General features: G+C 40.0%; 1 protein-coding gene across 1 annotated transcript in view; it reads left to right on the top strand.

Annotated features, from left to right (window-relative positions):
• LOC148392087 (dynein axonemal heavy chain 11) overlaps positions 1 to 18,241 on the top strand; it is a 30,974-nt gene extending 12,733 nt beyond the window's left edge. Inside the window, exons 43-78 of the mRNA XM_088387655.1 lie at positions 83 to 248; positions 311 to 413; positions 479 to 718; positions 800 to 961; positions 1,044 to 1,237; positions 1,344 to 1,506; positions 1,850 to 1,973; positions 2,110 to 2,252; positions 3,097 to 3,258; positions 5,044 to 5,277; positions 5,420 to 5,566; positions 5,632 to 5,745; positions 5,826 to 5,969; positions 6,452 to 6,634; positions 6,696 to 6,797; positions 6,887 to 7,021; positions 7,806 to 7,979; positions 8,083 to 8,318; positions 8,426 to 8,548; positions 10,697 to 10,901; positions 10,973 to 11,137; positions 11,289 to 11,429; positions 11,594 to 11,764; positions 12,138 to 12,260; positions 12,335 to 12,528; positions 12,915 to 13,063; positions 13,134 to 13,261; positions 13,553 to 13,780; positions 13,867 to 14,058; positions 14,962 to 15,090; positions 15,298 to 15,540; positions 15,615 to 15,797; positions 16,069 to 16,184; positions 16,266 to 16,378; positions 16,449 to 16,589; positions 16,655 to 18,241. Of these exons, the coding sequence (XP_088243781.1) occupies positions 83 to 248; positions 311 to 413; positions 479 to 718; positions 800 to 961; positions 1,044 to 1,237; positions 1,344 to 1,506; positions 1,850 to 1,973; positions 2,110 to 2,252; positions 3,097 to 3,258; positions 5,044 to 5,277; positions 5,420 to 5,566; positions 5,632 to 5,745; positions 5,826 to 5,969; positions 6,452 to 6,634; positions 6,696 to 6,797; positions 6,887 to 7,021; positions 7,806 to 7,979; positions 8,083 to 8,318; positions 8,426 to 8,548; positions 10,697 to 10,901; positions 10,973 to 11,137; positions 11,289 to 11,429; positions 11,594 to 11,764; positions 12,138 to 12,260; positions 12,335 to 12,528; positions 12,915 to 13,063; positions 13,134 to 13,261; positions 13,553 to 13,780; positions 13,867 to 14,058; positions 14,962 to 15,090; positions 15,298 to 15,540; positions 15,615 to 15,797; positions 16,069 to 16,184; positions 16,266 to 16,378; positions 16,449 to 16,589; positions 16,655 to 16,902 (5,918 nt within the window). The 3' untranslated portion in view covers positions 16,903 to 18,241. The remainder of the gene's footprint in view (positions 1 to 82; positions 249 to 310; positions 414 to 478; positions 719 to 799; positions 962 to 1,043; positions 1,238 to 1,343; positions 1,507 to 1,849; positions 1,974 to 2,109; positions 2,253 to 3,096; positions 3,259 to 5,043; positions 5,278 to 5,419; positions 5,567 to 5,631; positions 5,746 to 5,825; positions 5,970 to 6,451; positions 6,635 to 6,695; positions 6,798 to 6,886; positions 7,022 to 7,805; positions 7,980 to 8,082; positions 8,319 to 8,425; positions 8,549 to 10,696; positions 10,902 to 10,972; positions 11,138 to 11,288; positions 11,430 to 11,593; positions 11,765 to 12,137; positions 12,261 to 12,334; positions 12,529 to 12,914; positions 13,064 to 13,133; positions 13,262 to 13,552; positions 13,781 to 13,866; positions 14,059 to 14,961; positions 15,091 to 15,297; positions 15,541 to 15,614; positions 15,798 to 16,068; positions 16,185 to 16,265; positions 16,379 to 16,448; positions 16,590 to 16,654) is intronic.
• Positions 18,242 to 18,458: the final 217 nt, after the last annotated feature.

The following is an 18,458-nucleotide window of genomic DNA, read 5'->3' as shown; positions in this document are numbered from 1 at the left end:
CCTTGAGTTTGACACCTGTGTCTTAAGGGTTGAGTTCAGTTAAAAAAAAAAAAAGATTGATCACTTTTTGTTGGTTTTGTAGAAATCCTAGAACGCCAGTTAGAAAAAAGAGCAGGTAGGAGCTACGCACCTACAGGTAGCAGAAGGCTGGTGTACTTCATCGATGATCTCAACATGCCAGCTGTTGACATCTATGGAACATCTCAACCGCACACGCTCCTAAGACAGCATCTGGATTACGGGCATTGGTACCAAAATATATTTTTTACATTTGCATTCAATTCTACATTCTAATTCATTTCTGATATAGGTACGATAGACAGAAGTTGTCCTTAAAAGAAATATACAACGTGCAATATGTTGCCTGTATGAACCCAACCGCTGGGAGCTTCACTATCAACCCTAGACTTCAGGTATGTTAAAATATCAACATTTTTAGAATTGTCTGAAAAGATAATGTACTATTTGCTTTCTACAGAGACATTTCTCCGTATTTGCCGTGAACTTTCCTTCATCCGAAGCGCTGATGTCCATCTTTGGGCAGATCTTGAGCTGTCACCTGACGCAGCAACACTTCAGTTTGCCGGTTCAGAAGAGCTTCACAGCTGTAGTTCAGTCTGCAGTGAAGCTCCATCACAAGATGGAACTCAGTTTTCTACCAACAGCCATCAAATTTCACTATACATTCAACATGAGAGATATGTCGAACATCTTTCAGGTAATGTGGATTCTAATAGTGGAACTATTTGCTATGCGGCCTGTAAATGACTAATTATTCATCTGGTTGTGTGTGGTTCAGGGTATCCTCTTTTCTGAGCCTGAAAATGTGCAAAACAGCACTGATCTTGCTCTTCTGTGGCTCCACGAGTCCTGCAGAGTCTATTCCGACAGATTCTTAGATGTCAAAGATGTACAAGTCTTTCGGAAGATCCAGATGGAAACTCTGCATGAGTGCTTTGAGGTGCAATACAGCTTCCGAAAAAAGTAATAACAATGTTGTTGTTCACCCTACGCTTAATCAATTGATGTTTTTCTTGATCTAGGCAGTTGAGGAGGAAAAGTTCACCAAGCAACCCTTAATCTTTTGTCATTTTGCCCAAATGGGCAAGGAATCGTCTTACACGACTGTCACAGATTGGTCTGTGCTCAGAACCATCCTCACTGATGCTTTGGAGAGCTACAATGAACTTAATGCTGCTATGAATCTTGTGCTGTTTGAGAACGCAATGCAACATGTGTAAGTATTGATGAATATATTGAATTGGTGTTTTTTTTAAACTTGCATTTTCCCCAAATGTAAGTAATGCAAATACATGAGAAAAAAAAGGTCTTGTTGTTGGCAGCTGTCGCATTAGTCGCATTTTGGAGTCTCCCGGCAGTCACGGCTTACTGATTGGTGTCGGGGGCAGTGGGAAGCAGAGCCTGACTCGTCTGGCTGCTTACATTTCCTCGGTGGAAATATTCCAAAGCACTTTACACAAAGGTTACAGCATCCAGGACTTCAAGGTAGACACAGTTGCAAGATAATTTACCATATCATGCTTTTCCCTAGTTGCGGTCTTGGATTTTATTGGTTTTATACAAAACATCCACAGTTAATAAAAATGATCAATATTCCCTGTGGTTGCATGCATGATATTGATTTAATTCCATTTCGTTGAGCTGCACTGTTGATGCAGGAAATAATTGTCAAATATCATAAAAGGCCAGTGGGAAATATTTCAATATCTTGTTAATGACATTTTGCGGTTGTAATCATTTTAAAAAAACATCTTAAAAGTTACTGGTGTCATAATGTGGGTTGTGTATTGATTGACTATACATTCATTTTGTTTGTGGTTTTGTCCAGATGGATCTTGCGGGTTTGTTCCTAAAGACTGGCGTGAAGAATCAGCGTGTAGCTCTCCTTGTGACTGATGCACAAATACCCGATGAGCGATTTCTGGTCGTTGTTAATGACTTACTATCATCAGGTCTGATTCCTAATTTACATTCATTCTTGTTCAGTGCTCTTGTACTGCCATGTTTTTTTGTTTTGTTTCATACAGTGAATATTGATCCCGACAACTCTGGTGTGCTTGTAATAATTCTAACTCTATTTCCCTGTAGGAGAAATTCCTGAAGTCTTCAGTGAGGAGGAAATTGAAGGGATTGTGTCCGCCGTGAAAACGGAGGTCCGAGGTCTTGGGCTGCTTGACAACAGGGAGAACTGCTGGAGGTTCTTTACTGACAGAGTCCGGCTTCAACTGACGGTCCAGTTATCCCACACCTAACTTTATTTTCTTCTCGAGACTAGCATGTGCCATTACAGCATAGAATATATTACATACTGTATTTTCTGGACTATAAGGCGCACCGGACTATAAGGCGCACCTTCAATGAATGGCCCATTTTAAAACTTTGTCCTTATATAAGGTGCACCGGACTATAAGGCGCACCATTAATGCATCATGTCAGATTTTTAATCCAAATCATTATCCATTTTATCTTTTTTATTTCAACTTCAGACGCAACAAATTACTTTATAATCACAAAATATGATCTTTTGATTCATGATTCATAGTCTTCAGAGGGCTACTTATGATTGATTTCATGACACAATGCTTCGGGCCAGTTTAAATTTAGGAATTTGGTCTATATATAAGGCGCACCGGACTATAAGGCGCATTGTCAGCTTTTGAGAAAATTTTAGGTTTTTAGGTGCGCCTTATAGTCTGGAAAATACGGTACACGTTTTTGTGTTTGAGCCATTCACACCTGCTGTCTAAGGGCATGATGACATAAATGAACAAATCTAGTCAAGCTGGGAGGTTAAAAGGAAGGAAATACTTGTCCGGGTCCACACATTTGTGGTCCAGCTAATGGTCGTGCCAGGGTCTCTGGTGGTGGCACCGTCTGCTTCATCCAACTGCTGAAGTGTCTGCCTGACTGCTTGCCAAAGAGAACCAAATAGGCATCCGGGGACGGATAGGCGGCTGCCAGTCATCTGTTTTTCTTTTGGATGTTATAATTCTGTATATGTTGATTTTTCTTCTAGTACTGACGCTCATTGTAATGTCAAATTTGTGCATTTTGTACTTTGATGTCTCTTTTTAGGTGGTGTTGTGTTTGTCCCCAGTGGGAAGCGAGCTCCGACGAAGGGCCCGTCGATTCCCCGCTCTCATCCAGTGTACCACCATCGACTGGTTTCATCCATGGAGCTCGGAAGCTTTGCAGTCAGTCAGCTATAGATTTATCCAAGAGATTGATGACATTGAGGTAACGCTTTATAAGTCTCAGTATTATTATTATTTTTTAATACCCTGCCAGAAAGGTAGATGTTATCAAATATGCAAAAGTACTTTCTGTATTTTCACACACACGAGTAATTATTTTAATGACTACAGTGCATCTGGATTAACATTTTCATAGATCCCTCATCATTAGTTCAATGTTGAGGTTCTGACAAATTACCAAACACGTCCCCGAAGACGCACAGTGAGTGCACGCATCGCATTGTTTTCCATCATAGCAGTGAAGCGCTTACGATCCAGGATCATTTATGTTAATGAGCAAAGAGTGATTAAGCACATAACGACCCACTAAATAGGCACAGCTGTCACAAGCAAGTGTCCTCACATGTAAGCATGTGCCAGATTGCTACTTTCCACTGAAGTGAGCGTGCGCATCTGCCCCGGCGTGTATGTTGATCAGGGACTAAAAATAAAAGCGCCTATAGAAGTCGTCATGATGACTTGTGCGACACTGTACAGTAGTGTTATGTTTGTTGACGGTTTTAAAAAACAAGATATTGAATACCGTATTGGCCTGAATATAAGACTGAAAAAGTGGGGGTCGTCTTACATTCGGGGTCTAGATATTATACCCATTCACAATGCTCGATGGTGCCAGATATCTTTAAAGTGAGTGCTGAACTTAACTCTGCAGGCCAAAGCGAACCCCTGTCACGAAGAATAAAAATAAAAATAGCAGTAGCACGAAGAAGAAAAATAAAAAATCGCGGTAAGAAAGAAAAGAGATAACAGAAAATGGAAAAACCAAAAGCCATTCATTTACAAATGTGATTGCACTTTAGTTTACATATTTAGATGTTCAGATATTAAGATGTGATAGACAGTTTTTGCATGATTTAAATGAGGCAAAATATGCTTTTTCTCTCAAATATATTGTTATAATCATTCGTTTCAGATGTACTGTAATTATTTTCTGTTTAAAAATTAAATTTGGTGTTCATAAAGTCTTTTTTCAAACTTGAGTCTTGAAAAAGAGGGGGTCGGCTTATAATCAGGGTCGTCTTATATTCGGGCCAATACGGTAATTTGGTTGTGCGAGAATTTTTATTAGTTACTCAAGACAATCGTTGGCCACTCGGTTCACTTCTTAAATAAACAAAGATTCTCTGTCAACAAACATTATGTCGCAAATGAATTAATAAATAAATAGCATATTCCCAACATGCTCCATAATCGTTAAGAATGTTTTGTGAGTTACGGCTTCGGTGTGATCTTTGAATTTGCCGCATTTGTTTTGCTTGAATTGATCGCTCGCTAACTGCGTGATTAATGAAGCCCGCGTGTCATTGAGCATCTTACACATGATGAATACCTCGTCACAATGGAGTTCCGCAAGCGTTGTAGATAGTATTTAAAAACCCGCAGCCTCGTTTATCAAAGTAAATCCCTTCGTTTGACTGAAATTTAAAATGTGTAGGTACACAAAAATAATGCATAGTTATGAAACACGCACAGATTGATCAATTCCAAACGTTGCATTTTACCATGCTACTTGTTTTTCAAGTACTGTCTGTCTCTGATGCCTCTGAAATTATTCTTACTGACGTTTCAAAGCCTAATCATTTTCTGCTCGCTACACCTAAATTTCAGATTGAGTAAGTCAGGGCCATCCTAGTAAGATGGCAAAACTTGTAGATGAATTCAAAATTTATGAAGATAATATTTCAGTCCCCATCAGCTTGCGGATGTTAAACTCTACTCAATTTAGCTCAGCCTCTTTCCTCCTCTGCTTGTCTGCTTATTTTTACAGCCTGCTGTCCAGGAATCCATCAGTCTTTTCATGGCCTACGTTCATACCAGTGTCAACCAAGCAAGTGAAAAATACCAGCGCGATGAGAAGAGGCACAATTACACCACCCCCAAGAGCTTTCTCCAGCAAATCACCCTGTACAGGAACCTTCTGCAAAAGTCTCGGGCCCAGCTCCAGCACAAGATGAACCGCCTTGACAGTGGCCTTCAAAAGCTCCAAAGCACTGCTGCTCAGGTAAGTGAAACCATTTCCCCAACGTTCGAGGATGGTTATGATTAAGGTATGGAAATTAGGATTATCTTTAATTTATGATCCAAGTCATTTGACTTCTTGCGTTGAATTTAAAACATGTGTAATAATGTTGTTTATCTTTTAGGTTGAGGACCTGAAAGCCAAACTGGCAGATCAAGAATCTGAATTGACCATTAAGAATCAAAATATTGAGGCTCTTATTACAAAGATTGGACTCCAGACGGAGAAGGTTAGCAGCAAAAAAGAGGCAGCTGATGTTGAGGCCCAAAAGGTAAAATAATTTTTTTCTTTTCCAGTCAAATCCAACATGATTACAGTAGTTCATCCTTTGTTTAGGTTTCTCTCATTCAGGCAGAAGTGTCCATCAAACAACAGGAATGTGAGCAAGACCTTGCCAAAGCCGAGCCATTGCTGACAGCCGCCACCACGGCGCTGAACACCCTCAACAAGGTACTCGCTCGGCGCTGTTAAAAAGTCAGTCAAATCCCGAGTCCTTCTGCAAGCTGTAAAACATTTATAACTCATTTTAGGTAAATCTTACTGAACTGAAGGCCTTCCCCAACCCTCCCCCGGCAGTCATCAACGTAGCGGCAGCCGTGATGGTTCTACTAGCTCCACGCGGCCGGGTTCCTAAGGATCGGAGCTGGAAAGCGGCACGGGCCTTCATGGGCAAGGTTAAGCTGTCATTGCCTCAGTCACATCTGCCTGATGAATGCCGATCTAATTTTTCTTCTGGCCTTGACCCTGGCCCCACTCGCCATCTCTCCCATACTTAGATTACAGCAGCATGGCTCCATGAATATGCTCACACACTAGGGGAGGAGGGAGTCTCTCAACAACCACCATAGACATATTTTACAGCTCTTAAAATTGAATGGGTCTTACTCTTTTCACAATTTGTTATAACAGCAGGATATAGTGTTTGTCCAGGGAGCACCGAGTCTTTTATTTTTGTCTTTTTCTTGCGTTTTGGCTCAAATGAAAAATGCCAGAGCAAAAGGTTTACATTTTAATGCAAATATATTGATACAGTATATATATAAAAATACAATGTGTAACTAATATAATTAATCAGATATACTAAATATCTTTTTATCTACAGCCAGTTCAAGCTATAAATCTAATTTGGCATACATTTTTCCGTGTGTTGTATCAGGTGGATGATTTCCTGCAGGCCCTGGTGTCATATGACAAGGAGCACATCCACGAGTCCTGCTTGAATGTGGTCAAACAGTGTTACCTTAAAAAGCCAGACTTCCAACCGGATCAAGTGAGGACCAAATCTACAGCCGCTGCAGGACTCTGCGCCTGGACAATCAACATCGTTCGATATTATGAGGTTTGTTGCACATCTTAAGTGCTTTTGTTATGAAGTGTTTTATTACTTTTTGCTATTCCAGATTTATTGTGAGGTCATTCCAAAGAGGCTTGCTTTAGCCCAAGCTAATGCTGAACTAGAAAATGCAACAAGTAAACTGCTGGCTGTTCAAAAGAAGTTGATAGTGAGTAAAAATGTTTTGATATTCATAATTAAGCTACTTATTTTGCTGGTTTTATTTTAATCTTTTTTGCCCTTTTTGTTGCTCTCTAGGATTTGGATGCAAATCTGCAGAATCTCACAGCTCAGTTTGAAAGTGCGACAGCTGAGAAAATCAGCTGTCAACAAGATGTAACCCGCACTAACCAGACCATAGAGTTGGCTAACCGACTCGTCAGGGGCTTAGAGGTAATCGGGGAGAAAATCTGAAATGCAGAAGTTCTGTTTGTAGCAAAGAGATATTTTACTGCAGGAGTCAGATAATGGTGGCCCCAAATTTATCAGCACTGGGCAATATTTGAGTTGAGAATATTTATGTGAATTTGAGCATGTTCTTGTTACAATAATATTTCTCTAATACTTTATTTAACTCCCTCCACCCACACCCGTGCTACACTATTCTAGATGCTAATATCGAAAGATAAAACATTCAAATGGTCATTTTTTAAGTTCGACTTTTTCCATCCCGGAAAACAAATGTGGTTTGTGTGGAACAGCGTGCCTTTTAAGCATATCAAGATAAATGTTTTGCCTCTATGGCATTGACCTGGAAGCAATAGTGTTCCGACTAATAAATCAGGCCGTCTATATTTAATCATTAGCTTACCTCAAAGCCTCAACATCTGTTGGAAATTAGCAATGTCTCACCCCGGACTGAGTGATATTACAGGCAATCCATAATACATTAGAGTAAAATTATAGTGATTTTTAACTGTCTGAGAATTTATTATGTGACATATTTCAGATCCACGGCCCCTTGTAAGAAAATGTCATGCGTGATTTATCACCGTAAAGCTGTCACAGTCGTATTGAATCTTTAGATGAATGCTGAAGTGATGCAGAGTGAATATGAGATCAAACTTTAAGCTCTGTTTTAACGGATTTTGTTTTCTTTACCTTATCAGCCTTGTCTTTGATTTAAGTCTCTCCATCAAATGAATATTAGATTTTGTAATATCTTTTTGCCTTTTAGTCGGAGAAGGAGCGTTGGTCTCAGACGCTTCTTCAGTATAAGGAGCAACAAAAAACCCTGTGCGGGGATGTCGCCCTCACCTCAGCATTTGTCTCCTACGTGGGTTACTTCACCATGCAGTATCGTGCTGAACTCTACAGTGAAAAATGGATCCCGTTCCTCCAATCTCAGAAGGTTAAGTTTCATCTGTGTCACACTGTAGCGGTGCAGCCTGTCTTTACAAGCCTCATAGCTGCTTCCAACGTGCAGCCACATCAATCCCTGGCTCCCGTTGCAGGTCTCTGTGCCGCTGACAGATGGCCTGGATCCCATCCTCATGCTTACAGATGATGCCACTGTGGCTGCTTGGCATAACCAGGGTCTGCCAAGTGATAGGATGTCAACGGAGAACGCTGCCATCCTGACCACCAGCGAGCGCTGGCCACTCATGGTCGATCCACAGCGGCAAGGCATCAAGTGGATACAAAGCCAGAAAGGCTCTGAGCTGAGAGTGGTGCAACAGGGACAGAAAGGGTGAGAAGAAGAGCTGGTGTGATCAATCTGAGTCTTTTATTTATTAGACTCAACATTTCTCTTTACTGGTAAAACTGCAATGGTCATTTTGTTGTGCTCTTCCATAGGTACATTGATGTAATTGAAGCGGCACTAGCCTGTGGTGAAACTGTTCTTATTGAGAATGTGTCAGAAAAATTTGACCCTGTTTTGGAGCCTCTCCTGGGCAAAAACACCATCAAAAGAGGACGGTTAGTTAGTATTTATTTATTCATTTTTTTATTTTTTATTTATTTTGCAACATCACAACTTAGTCAAAAATAATTAAACATCATACCCAATAGTATTTATTTATTCATTTATTTCTTTTGCAACATCTCAACTTAGTCAAAAAGAATTAAACATCAAATAATTCATACCCATCATTATTTTGCCTCTTGGCACATCAGCATTGTGTTTGTGGTTGAAGACACTGGGATCAGATTACCAAATGCTTGAATCTCACTGAGCTCTGGAATATCCGCAAGACATGACGGAACACATTATCATTGCCCGTTCTTCAAATTATTAATGAATGTGCGGCGCGTGTTCTGAATCCATGAATGCAACATATTGATCCATCCCTCTAGACAGGTGATAGATGTATATTTGTGTGTTCATATTCTTTAGGCCTGATGAATATTGAACAGATGAGCCTCAGTGTAAAAGCCGAATGGAGAACATTCATGGTTATGTATTAGGACTCGCCGAGAGAGGTAGCAGGAAACACTCAATGCTGTAGCTCTCTATCATTGAATTTGAATTTGACTTTAACAATTTTATAATGGTTTGCTGCATGTTCAGCATTTGTCCATCTGGAATCGAGTGCTGGCTTTAAAAATAGTTTTCGTGATGTTATCTCATTGAGGTCTAATAAGTCTGGTTTTATGGTTGTAAAATGACATTAGTTCTGGAATTCCAAACCACATTTGACTCCGGACCTCCATATTGGCAGCTACTGCTCAATTTTATCCACCTGATTTAAGTGTGTCAGCATATACACCGTTATAAACTCATTTTAAGATTCACACTAGTCACTCCAAAATCTAGTGACACATATGCACCACGATTATAATAAAAAAACTAACAAAATTATTCAAACAAAAGTTGAAATCATCCCATAGTCAACAAAATGAAATACAAATAAAAATGATTGCTTACATTTCTAAAACTATACAGTTAAAAACTAATACTAAATCTAATGTAAAACACAAAAACAAAGCATAGAAATAAAAATAACAAACCTTCTCTAAAAGGTAATTAAAAAAAAAAAGTCAAAACTCAAAAAACAAAAATCCCCAACTAGTAGGCAAGGCAAATTTATTTATGTAGTACATTTCATCCACAAGGAAACTCAATGTCCCCCACACAATCAGAAGCACAACATCTAAAAGAAATTAAAACCGAACAGCTCAAAACATTCAAAGGCAAAGATTCATTTCTTAAAGTTACTAAAAGAACATTAGAACTTTCCTTCACACCGACTCATACCAAAACGATGTATGTACTACACATACGGATTTGCCCCTGACTATGAATTCAAATCTTCCTCTGACGTCCCGTCTGTCCCGAGACGACAATTCATCACATTAAATCTGATTATCAGTTTATCCCTTGTAGATGACCCGCACACTTGTTTCTGTCGATGATTAATATAAGCAGCAGGGCCAACCATGATGGATCTGGTGGGGCTTCACAGATGAAGTTCATTAATAATTGGAATGTTGTAGAGTGTGAAGTAATGAATACTAATTATTCCTTTCATGGCTGACGGAAGACTACAAGACAATCCATCAGCAAACTTTAATTTGGTGGAGTAATGGTTCTATCAATAGTACATTAATTCTGCCTTGTGAAGATAGAGAGTTGAACCCGATTAGGACGCGAGAACCATGCGCTGTAGAACCGTGGCCTTGCCCGCGATCCGAGTGGTAATTAGAGAAAAATGAAAAGCCACCAGGTTTGTCAAGCCTGTGCTAATTTAATTGAAAAGCAAGGAGAAATAAATATTGGCTATAGAGGAAGCAATCTTTAATATTTATCGTCGTTTTCCGACTATAAATCGCTCCGGAGTAGTCGAAACAACAAATTTGCTCAACTTGCTTTTAATTATGTTATTAATGATTGATGATATTCATTTATTTTAAGTCGCTCATTATGTGTCAGTGAGTTCTCACAATGATTATCAGCAGTTAGTTAACAAGGTTGGCAACAGATGCAAATACTTTTATTCAAAAACATTCTACAACATTGGTGAGCTATTTTTAGATCCAGGGGAACCAAGTATTTTATTGGAATTTTTTTTACACAGTTCGTAAGGTGTTACGGAATACTAAAAATGTTTTTCGTCCATCATCCAGGTACATTCAGATCGGCGGCAAGGAATGTGAATACAATAGTAACTTCCGTCTTATTCTGCACACCAAACTGGCCAATCCTCATTTTCCTCCTGAGCTCCAAGCTCAAACAACCCTCATTAACTTCACTGTGACTCCAACTGGACTAGAGGAACAACTGCTGGGACAAGTAGTATCCCGGGAAAGACCTGACCTTGAAGACCTGAAGGTAAAACATTTACACATGAGACTTTAGTCCAGGATATCAGAATCAGGAATAACTTGTACGCCCGGTGAAAGATGGATCTGACCAGGCAGCAGAACCATTTTAAGATTGAGCTGAAAAGGTTGGAGGATGACCTGCTGAGTCGCCTGTCTTCAGCCTGCGGTAATTTCCTGGGTGATATTTCTCTGGTGGAGCAACTTGAAATCACCAAGACCACAGCTGCCCAAATTCAAGACAAAGTACGACTCATCACATTTCACTCAAGTTTTTTCAACTCATCTTTCCTCGAACTTGCAGTAAACGCTATGCGGTTTGGAATATATGTAATGGACGGCTTTTGGAGCATGACTGAGAGCCTCATAGCTCATTCCGTGCATTTGGAACACACAGGTGGTGGAGGCCCGAGAGAATGAGACAAAGATCAACGAGGCTCGGGAAATATACCGCCCTGCTGCTGAGAGAGCATCACTCCTCTTCTTCATCATCAATGACCTCAACAAGATTAACCCCATGTATCAGTTTTCTCTTAAGGTATGATAACAACGGTGCCTGGCCACCAATTATGCAATTAATAGTCATATTTTTAATTAACTACGACTTTTTAAATATTTATTATTTTATACGTTTTTACCCCAACCGTTTAGTTCGGTTTAAATATACACAAACACTAATATTAATTTTTGCTGTCCTTGCAGAGTTTTATCTTGGTATTTAGCAAAGCGATGGAGCATGTGGAATGTGAGGAGGACGTGAGCAGCAGAGTGGCCGCTCTCACCGAGGCCATCACCTATTCTGTATTCCTCTACACCAGCCAGGGCCTGTTTGAGAGAGACAAGTTAACCTTCTTGTCACACGCTGCCTTCCAGGTGAGGGACTTTGGGCCGCCTTGGAGGTGGAGCGTCCTGTCACCCTGATCAATCAAAATATGTTTCTGCCCTCACATTAACTTCAATTAAAAGCAGTCAGCAGGACGATACGCTACTATTGATTACCTCTCAGCCCTCGCTCACCTGCTGCTGTTCAGACAGTCGGTTCTGACAAGGGGGTTGGTTCTGGTGGCATAATGGAATTATCCGTCATAATGCCTTATCTTTTTTTTTCTCCATCAAATAAATTGCGGACTTTTGAAGGCTGTCTTTCACCTCACTATTTTACACTTGTAATCGGATGTAGGAGTTGTTTTGAAAGTTTGAGTTGCTTTGAAATTGATTGATAAGCCAAAAAAACTCTCGGCTCTAGATTCAGCTCAAGCAGAACCTGATTGATGCACAGGAGTTTGACTTTCTTCTGCGTTTCCCGGTGGAAGTTAGCAAAGTTAGCCCTGTGTCCTTCCTGTCGCCACACGCCTGGGGAGCCATTAAGGTACTTTTATATAGACGCTGTTACATTTGAAGTTGATGACATGTTCAATATGCATTCTACTCATGTGACTTTAGACTATTTCTTCAATGGAGGAGTTTAATGGACTGGACCGAGACATTGAAAGTTCTCACAAGCGCTGGAGGAAGATTGTTGAATCCAGTTGTCCGGAAAAGGAAAGACTTCCACAGGACTGGAAAAATAAGAGTTGCATTCAGAAGCTTATCATCCTGAGAGCTCTGCGCCCTGATCGGGTGATGTACATGCTAAGGTAAATACAAGACCATGTGTCGTTATGGTTGGGATCAGTCGCTAACAAATTTTTGTCGCGGGCCGCATCATAGTCATAGATTTCTTCTGAGAGTCATTATGACTGTCAAAGCCAAAAACACAACAAACTGATGAATAAATAGCTTGAAAATCAGAAAGTAGTTAAAAACTGTTAAAATATTTTAAAAAATGAAGAAAAATTGCTCGCAATAACTCTATTTTTTAAAAGTGAACTCAATTTTTAATTTAGTATTGACACAAGAAGTCAATGCACAATTTGTCTTTGCGGGCCACATAAAATGATGTGGCAGGCCGTATCTGGCTCTCTGTCCTCGAGTTTGACACCCCTGGTCTACAGTATGATGATCACTTTTTGTTTCCTGGCAGGAATTTTGTGGTGGACTGCATGGGAGCAAAATATGTAGAGACTGCAAGGTTGGAATTTGACAAGTTGTATGAAAGTAGCAGCCCCTCAACTCCTGTGTTTTTCATCCTCTCACCTGGTGTCAATCCACTCAAAGATGTAGAGAAACTGGGTATGACATCGATCCAATCTGTGCAATTTCTTGTTCTGGGGAAAGAGGTTCAAACATTTTTCTCGAATAGGATTGACGCTGGGAATGTCAATTGATTCGGGCAATCTGCACAATGTTTCACTGGGACAAGGGCAGGAAGATGTCGCTGAAAAGATGCTCGAGAATTCATCTAAACTTGGACATTGGGTTATTCTGCAGGTAAGATATCCTTTTCACTCATTGACTCTTGTAGTTACCCCGAGATGTTTTTCAGCCCTGTGCAAGTAATGATATTATCTCCTCCGGAGTGGTAAATAGGCTCAATTTGGTTCAATAAAAACTATAATTGGCTAGATCAGCCCTGTAAATGCCTCCTTTGATAGTCGAAGCTGGCAGCCAAGCCAGTCCCTGAGGCTTTTCCTCATAATTGACAAAAAAAAAAGACATTTTTAGATTACTCAGCCTAAAAGCAACATAATCCTTTATTTCATGCATAATTTGGCTCCTTAGAATATTCACCTGGTAGCACGCTGGCTTCCTACTCTTGAAGCTCTACTGGAAAGAGAGGCCCTGGATAGTCACCCCAGTTTCAGAGTGTTCATCACTGGGGAACCAGCACCCTGCCCCGAGCAGCACATTATCCCCAGAGGCATCCTCGAGAATGCGATTAAAATCACCAGCGAGCCTCCCACTGGGATGAATCCCAGTCTACATGCAGCTCTCAACAACTTCACTCAAGTAGGTTTAGATTGAAGAAGCACATTATATTGTGGACTGAGTCGCAACAAGTCAGGTATTGGATATTTGTTCTTTTTTTTTTATAGGACACTCTGGAAATGTGCTCAAGAGAACAGGAATTCAATTCCATGTTCTTTTCCCTCTGCTTCTTTCACGCTTGTGTCACCGAGCGCCGAAGATTTGGCCCTCAAGGCTGGAACCATAAGTATCCCTTTAGCACTGGGGACCTTACCATCTCAGCAAATATTTTGTTCAACTACTTAGAGTCCAACACCAAGGTAATTTCAAGAATATTTCACCGGTTTTAAATTTTTTGTCACAAATGCCTGTTTATAATATATTCTAATAATTACCGTAAATCTTGGACTATAAGCCGCTACTTTTTTCTCAAATTTTGAACCCTGAATCACGAATTTTAGCTGGTGCGGCTTATAGTCCGGCGCGGCTTATAGTCAGAAAATTACGGTACACAACATACTTACATCCCCTCCAAAAAATCTGTCATTTATCCTGATTAATTTATTAGATAATTAATATAATAATTATTTAATATAACAATTATAATAAATAATATAATATATAAATAATTACACAACATATCAACATCCAAAAAAAGAACTAGTCCGTAATACAGATTAATTTATTAAATATTTTCACTCTTATGATGGATACTTTGATCCCCATCAGCATCCTATAATTTAGCTTTATTTGGAGACGACAAAAACAATCCATTCTCTGCAGTACTCTGCAGCTGCTAATGTGTTTCTCTTAGCGCTTCTATTACCCCGGTCAGAACCAATCACGTCTCCAAGGTGTTCTGTCCTCCAAAAAAAAACAAAAAACGAATGTCCTTCATTATGTTAACCAAACAGTAAACCGCATGTGCGTATACAGAGAATTCATTAGGAGAGCAATGAAGCATCGTCCTAAATGTAATTACATGCAGCCGATGTGACAGTTCACAACACTACATAAGTGATCACTGCAATTAGAGCTGACGAAGGAAGCAATTTGCAAAACAATACAGGTACAAATGATTGTGAACCTCCAGTTTTTGTAATTTGTTATGAATCGCAGGTTATCATCTCCCCCTTTAACCTCTCGTATAAGGATCTTCGTATAAGGGGAAAAGTCATGTGTGCTGTCTACGTTTTTTGTTTTCTGATGTTTTCATGCTCAAGTCCATGCAGGTGCCATGGGAGGATCTGTGCTATCTTTTTGGGGAGATCATGTATGGTGGACACATTACTAATAACTGGGACAGAAGGCTGTGTAAGGCCTACCTGCAAGAGTTTATGCAACCCAAAATGGTGAGTCTGTGATATTTCGTTTCAATTTGCATCTGTGTAACTTTTATGGGAGAGTTTTATTTTTTAGTGTATGTGAAGATTTTTTTTTTTTTAGCGTTTGTTGTCAAGGTAAATAGTGCCCTCTTGGGATGCAAAGCTTAACTGCAATTTTATTGTCTATACTGTGTGATATCCCTGTGAAAAAAATATTCTGTTCTCACTTGCCAGTTTGAAGGGGAGCTCTTCCTGTGTCCTGGCTTCATGGCTCCTCCATTCATGGACCACAGCGGGTACCACGCTTATATCGATGAGCACCTTCCACCCGAGAGCCCCGCCTTGTACGGCCTGCATCCAAATGCAGAGCTCGAGTGCCTCACGCTCACCTCGGACAATCTTTTCAAGACTCTGCTGGTGCTGCAGCCTCAGGACTCCTCCGGAGTAGAGGGGGCAGTCTTGAGCACAGAGGAGAAGGTGCGTCCACCTCAACTCACATTTTTAAAACTAGTTCACTTAAGTCACCCAAAAAATTTTCATGTTTTTGTCAGGTTAAGGTTATGATTGAAGACATTCTGGACAAGCTTCCTGATCAGTATAACATGGCGGAGATGTTGGTTAAGGTAGCAGAGCGAAGCCCGTACATTTCAGTGTGTTTACAAGAATGTGAACGCATGAATCTCCTTCTGGGGGAAATGAGGAAGTCCCTTGATGAACTCGATCTTGGCCTGAAGGTAGTGTGTCTTTGCTCATCAGTATTTCAGCATATGCAGCATCATTCATTATATAATGTTATGTTATGTTATGTTATGTTATGTTATGTTATGTTATGTTATGTTATGTTATGTTATGTTATGTTATGTTATGTTATGTTATGTTATGTTATGTTATGTTATATTATATTATATTATATTATATTATATTATATTATATTATATTATATTATATTATATTATATTATATTATATTATATTATATTATATTATATATTGTGTGTGCTTACAGGGAGAGCTCACTGTCTCTTCCGGTATGGAGACTCTGCAGTCGGCTTTGTTCAATGATGCCGTGCCAGATTCCTGGGCCAGATTGGCTTATGCCTCCACCAAAACGCTAACACGATGGTAAGCAAGTTTTTCTTTACGTTGATGATGCAATGTCAGACCATTCACAAATCAAGTCACATTGATTTTTTGTTTTTTTAGGTTTAGTGATATTAGGTGTAGCTGTCGTGACCTGGACAGCTGGACACAGGACTTTGTTCTACCCGCTGTTGTTTGGCTCTCGGGCCTCTTCAACCCGCAGTCTTTCCTCACTGGTGAGCTCTCAAAAAACACTAAGATGCATTTTGAGAAATTAGTTAATTCCAACATTCTGATTTTTGGCAGCCATTCTGCAGAGCATTGCTCGTAAGAATCAGTGGCCCCTGGATAAGATGACGTTGACCGCTGATGTGACCAAGAAGACAAAAGACGATTTTGGGCATCCACCACGGGAGGGGGCCTACATCCATGGCCTCTTCATCGAAGGTAGAATTGAATTACAACATGGTTACAATTAGCAATTAGACTCAACATGCCCCATGTCGCTTCAGGAGCACGTTGGGATACTCAATCGGGAGTTATTGCAGAAGCAGTTTTGAGGGATCTCACCCCTCCCATGCCGGTGTTGTATGTACGAGCCGTACCGGCGGAAGAGCAGGAGCTCAAAAACACTTATGAGTGTCCCGTGTACCGCACGAAAGATCGCGGATCCACGTATGTTTGGACTTTTTACCTCCGAAACAGACAACCTCCTGCTAAGTGGATTTTAGCTGGTGTGGCTCTGCTGCTTTCAGTGTGACACCAAATGGAACTGCAAATACCGGTAGTATTATTTCTGGCTAAAGTATTATGATGAAATATTTTTGCATGTTGAAAACAATTTATTTGTACTCATATCTGTATTTTTTTTATATTTTAATTCGACTCAAGCTTCTATTTTTGCATCATTTGTTGGGGTCAGCACTGTTTTTTTTTTTTCCTGCCTGAGATTTAAAAAATAATAAAAATCACAAGCTCATGTTATCCAGACCCTGTTGAACCTTTCGCCTGAGATGGTTCAATCCATCTGTGATTTGTTGGGAGCTTATGTCTCCATTTTAGACCATGTAATTCTGGATCGGGAGCATATTTTATTGGAAGGTCAAGATTAAAAAAAGCTCTCTGGTTGCCCTCTACTAACTGAATGATACACAATGCCGTCTGGAGAGTTCCCGGCCTGAATTCCCAGGAGATGATGTGCATGGTTGCTATTGACTTTTAAATGAGGTGCATTTGACATTGACCTTTTGTACCGCTTGGGCAGAATACTAACAGATGAGTGTAATTCATTCAGGCCAGGCCTGAAGAAGAAACTCATTCAAAGCCATTGATAGCTTTCAGTGAGACAGCAACACATCAGATTACACATCTTTTATCTGTTCTCTGTCCAGATGAACCAAAATAAATCAAAAGGTCTAACCAGACTTCTAATTGAAAACACATATGTACAAAATGATGGGTGAACATATTAGAGAACAAATAAATTGGGTAAATAATGCATTTTTTTTTCCACAATAACAGTTACAAGTTAGAGCATAAAATTAGTCCGCCTGCTTTTTTAAACACGAATGGCTGAGTTTCTGCTAATTCCGCCCTGCTTCCCTTTGCATGGGCAGACAGAATTGTGGAGGGTGAAAGATTGACTCTGTGGTTTGTATCGCACACACAGGAAATGAAGAACTCGTCTTCTCAGTCGTGTCTCTTCATTTCCCTCTCTTCCTCTCATTAGCGTCCCGCAGTTGCTAGCCAGTCATTTGATGACAGGGAAATGATAACGTGCCCAACGTATTTGGGCAGAAATGGCAGGGTACATCGGGCCAGACGCAGCAGGCGCCGGGCCACACGTGCCTCGTGTTAAAAAGGCCAACAAGGACACCTGGTTAATGTCAGTAAAATGGGTGCTGATGGATAACTGTGGAAATTTCACTTTGGTGCAATTTATATTGAAAATTTGTGTTTATTTTTTGTACTCCATGTTCAAAGTAAACATCCAGTTTGTCAGTCAATCCACTCATTGGTTATGTATGAAAGTCACAATTTTGTATCATCAGCTTCCCAGATGAAATGTGATTTTTGTATTTTTTTTCTTCATTATTTTTAACAACTTTGTGGCTCAGTATTGTTTTACAGCTGCAGACGACGGAGTGGCAAGAGTGGTTTGGCATTAAGAGGTGAGTTTTTTTTCTTCTATTTAACTGTCGGAATATAAACATGACATGTATTTTAATGCGATGTCACATTTACTCAGGTTGCTTTTATGAAAAATATTTGATCTGCTGCACACTAGGCCAATCCGTGATTTGCCATTTCTCAAAG

This window comes from Syngnathus floridae, chromosome 10, assembly GCF_059516105.1.
Source record: "Syngnathus floridae isolate MCC-2025c chromosome 10, RoL_Sflo_1.0, whole genome shotgun sequence".
NCBI lineage: Eukaryota > Metazoa > Chordata > Actinopteri > Syngnathiformes > Syngnathidae > Syngnathus > Syngnathus floridae.
This window is presented reverse-complemented; position numbering and strand designations above follow the sequence as displayed.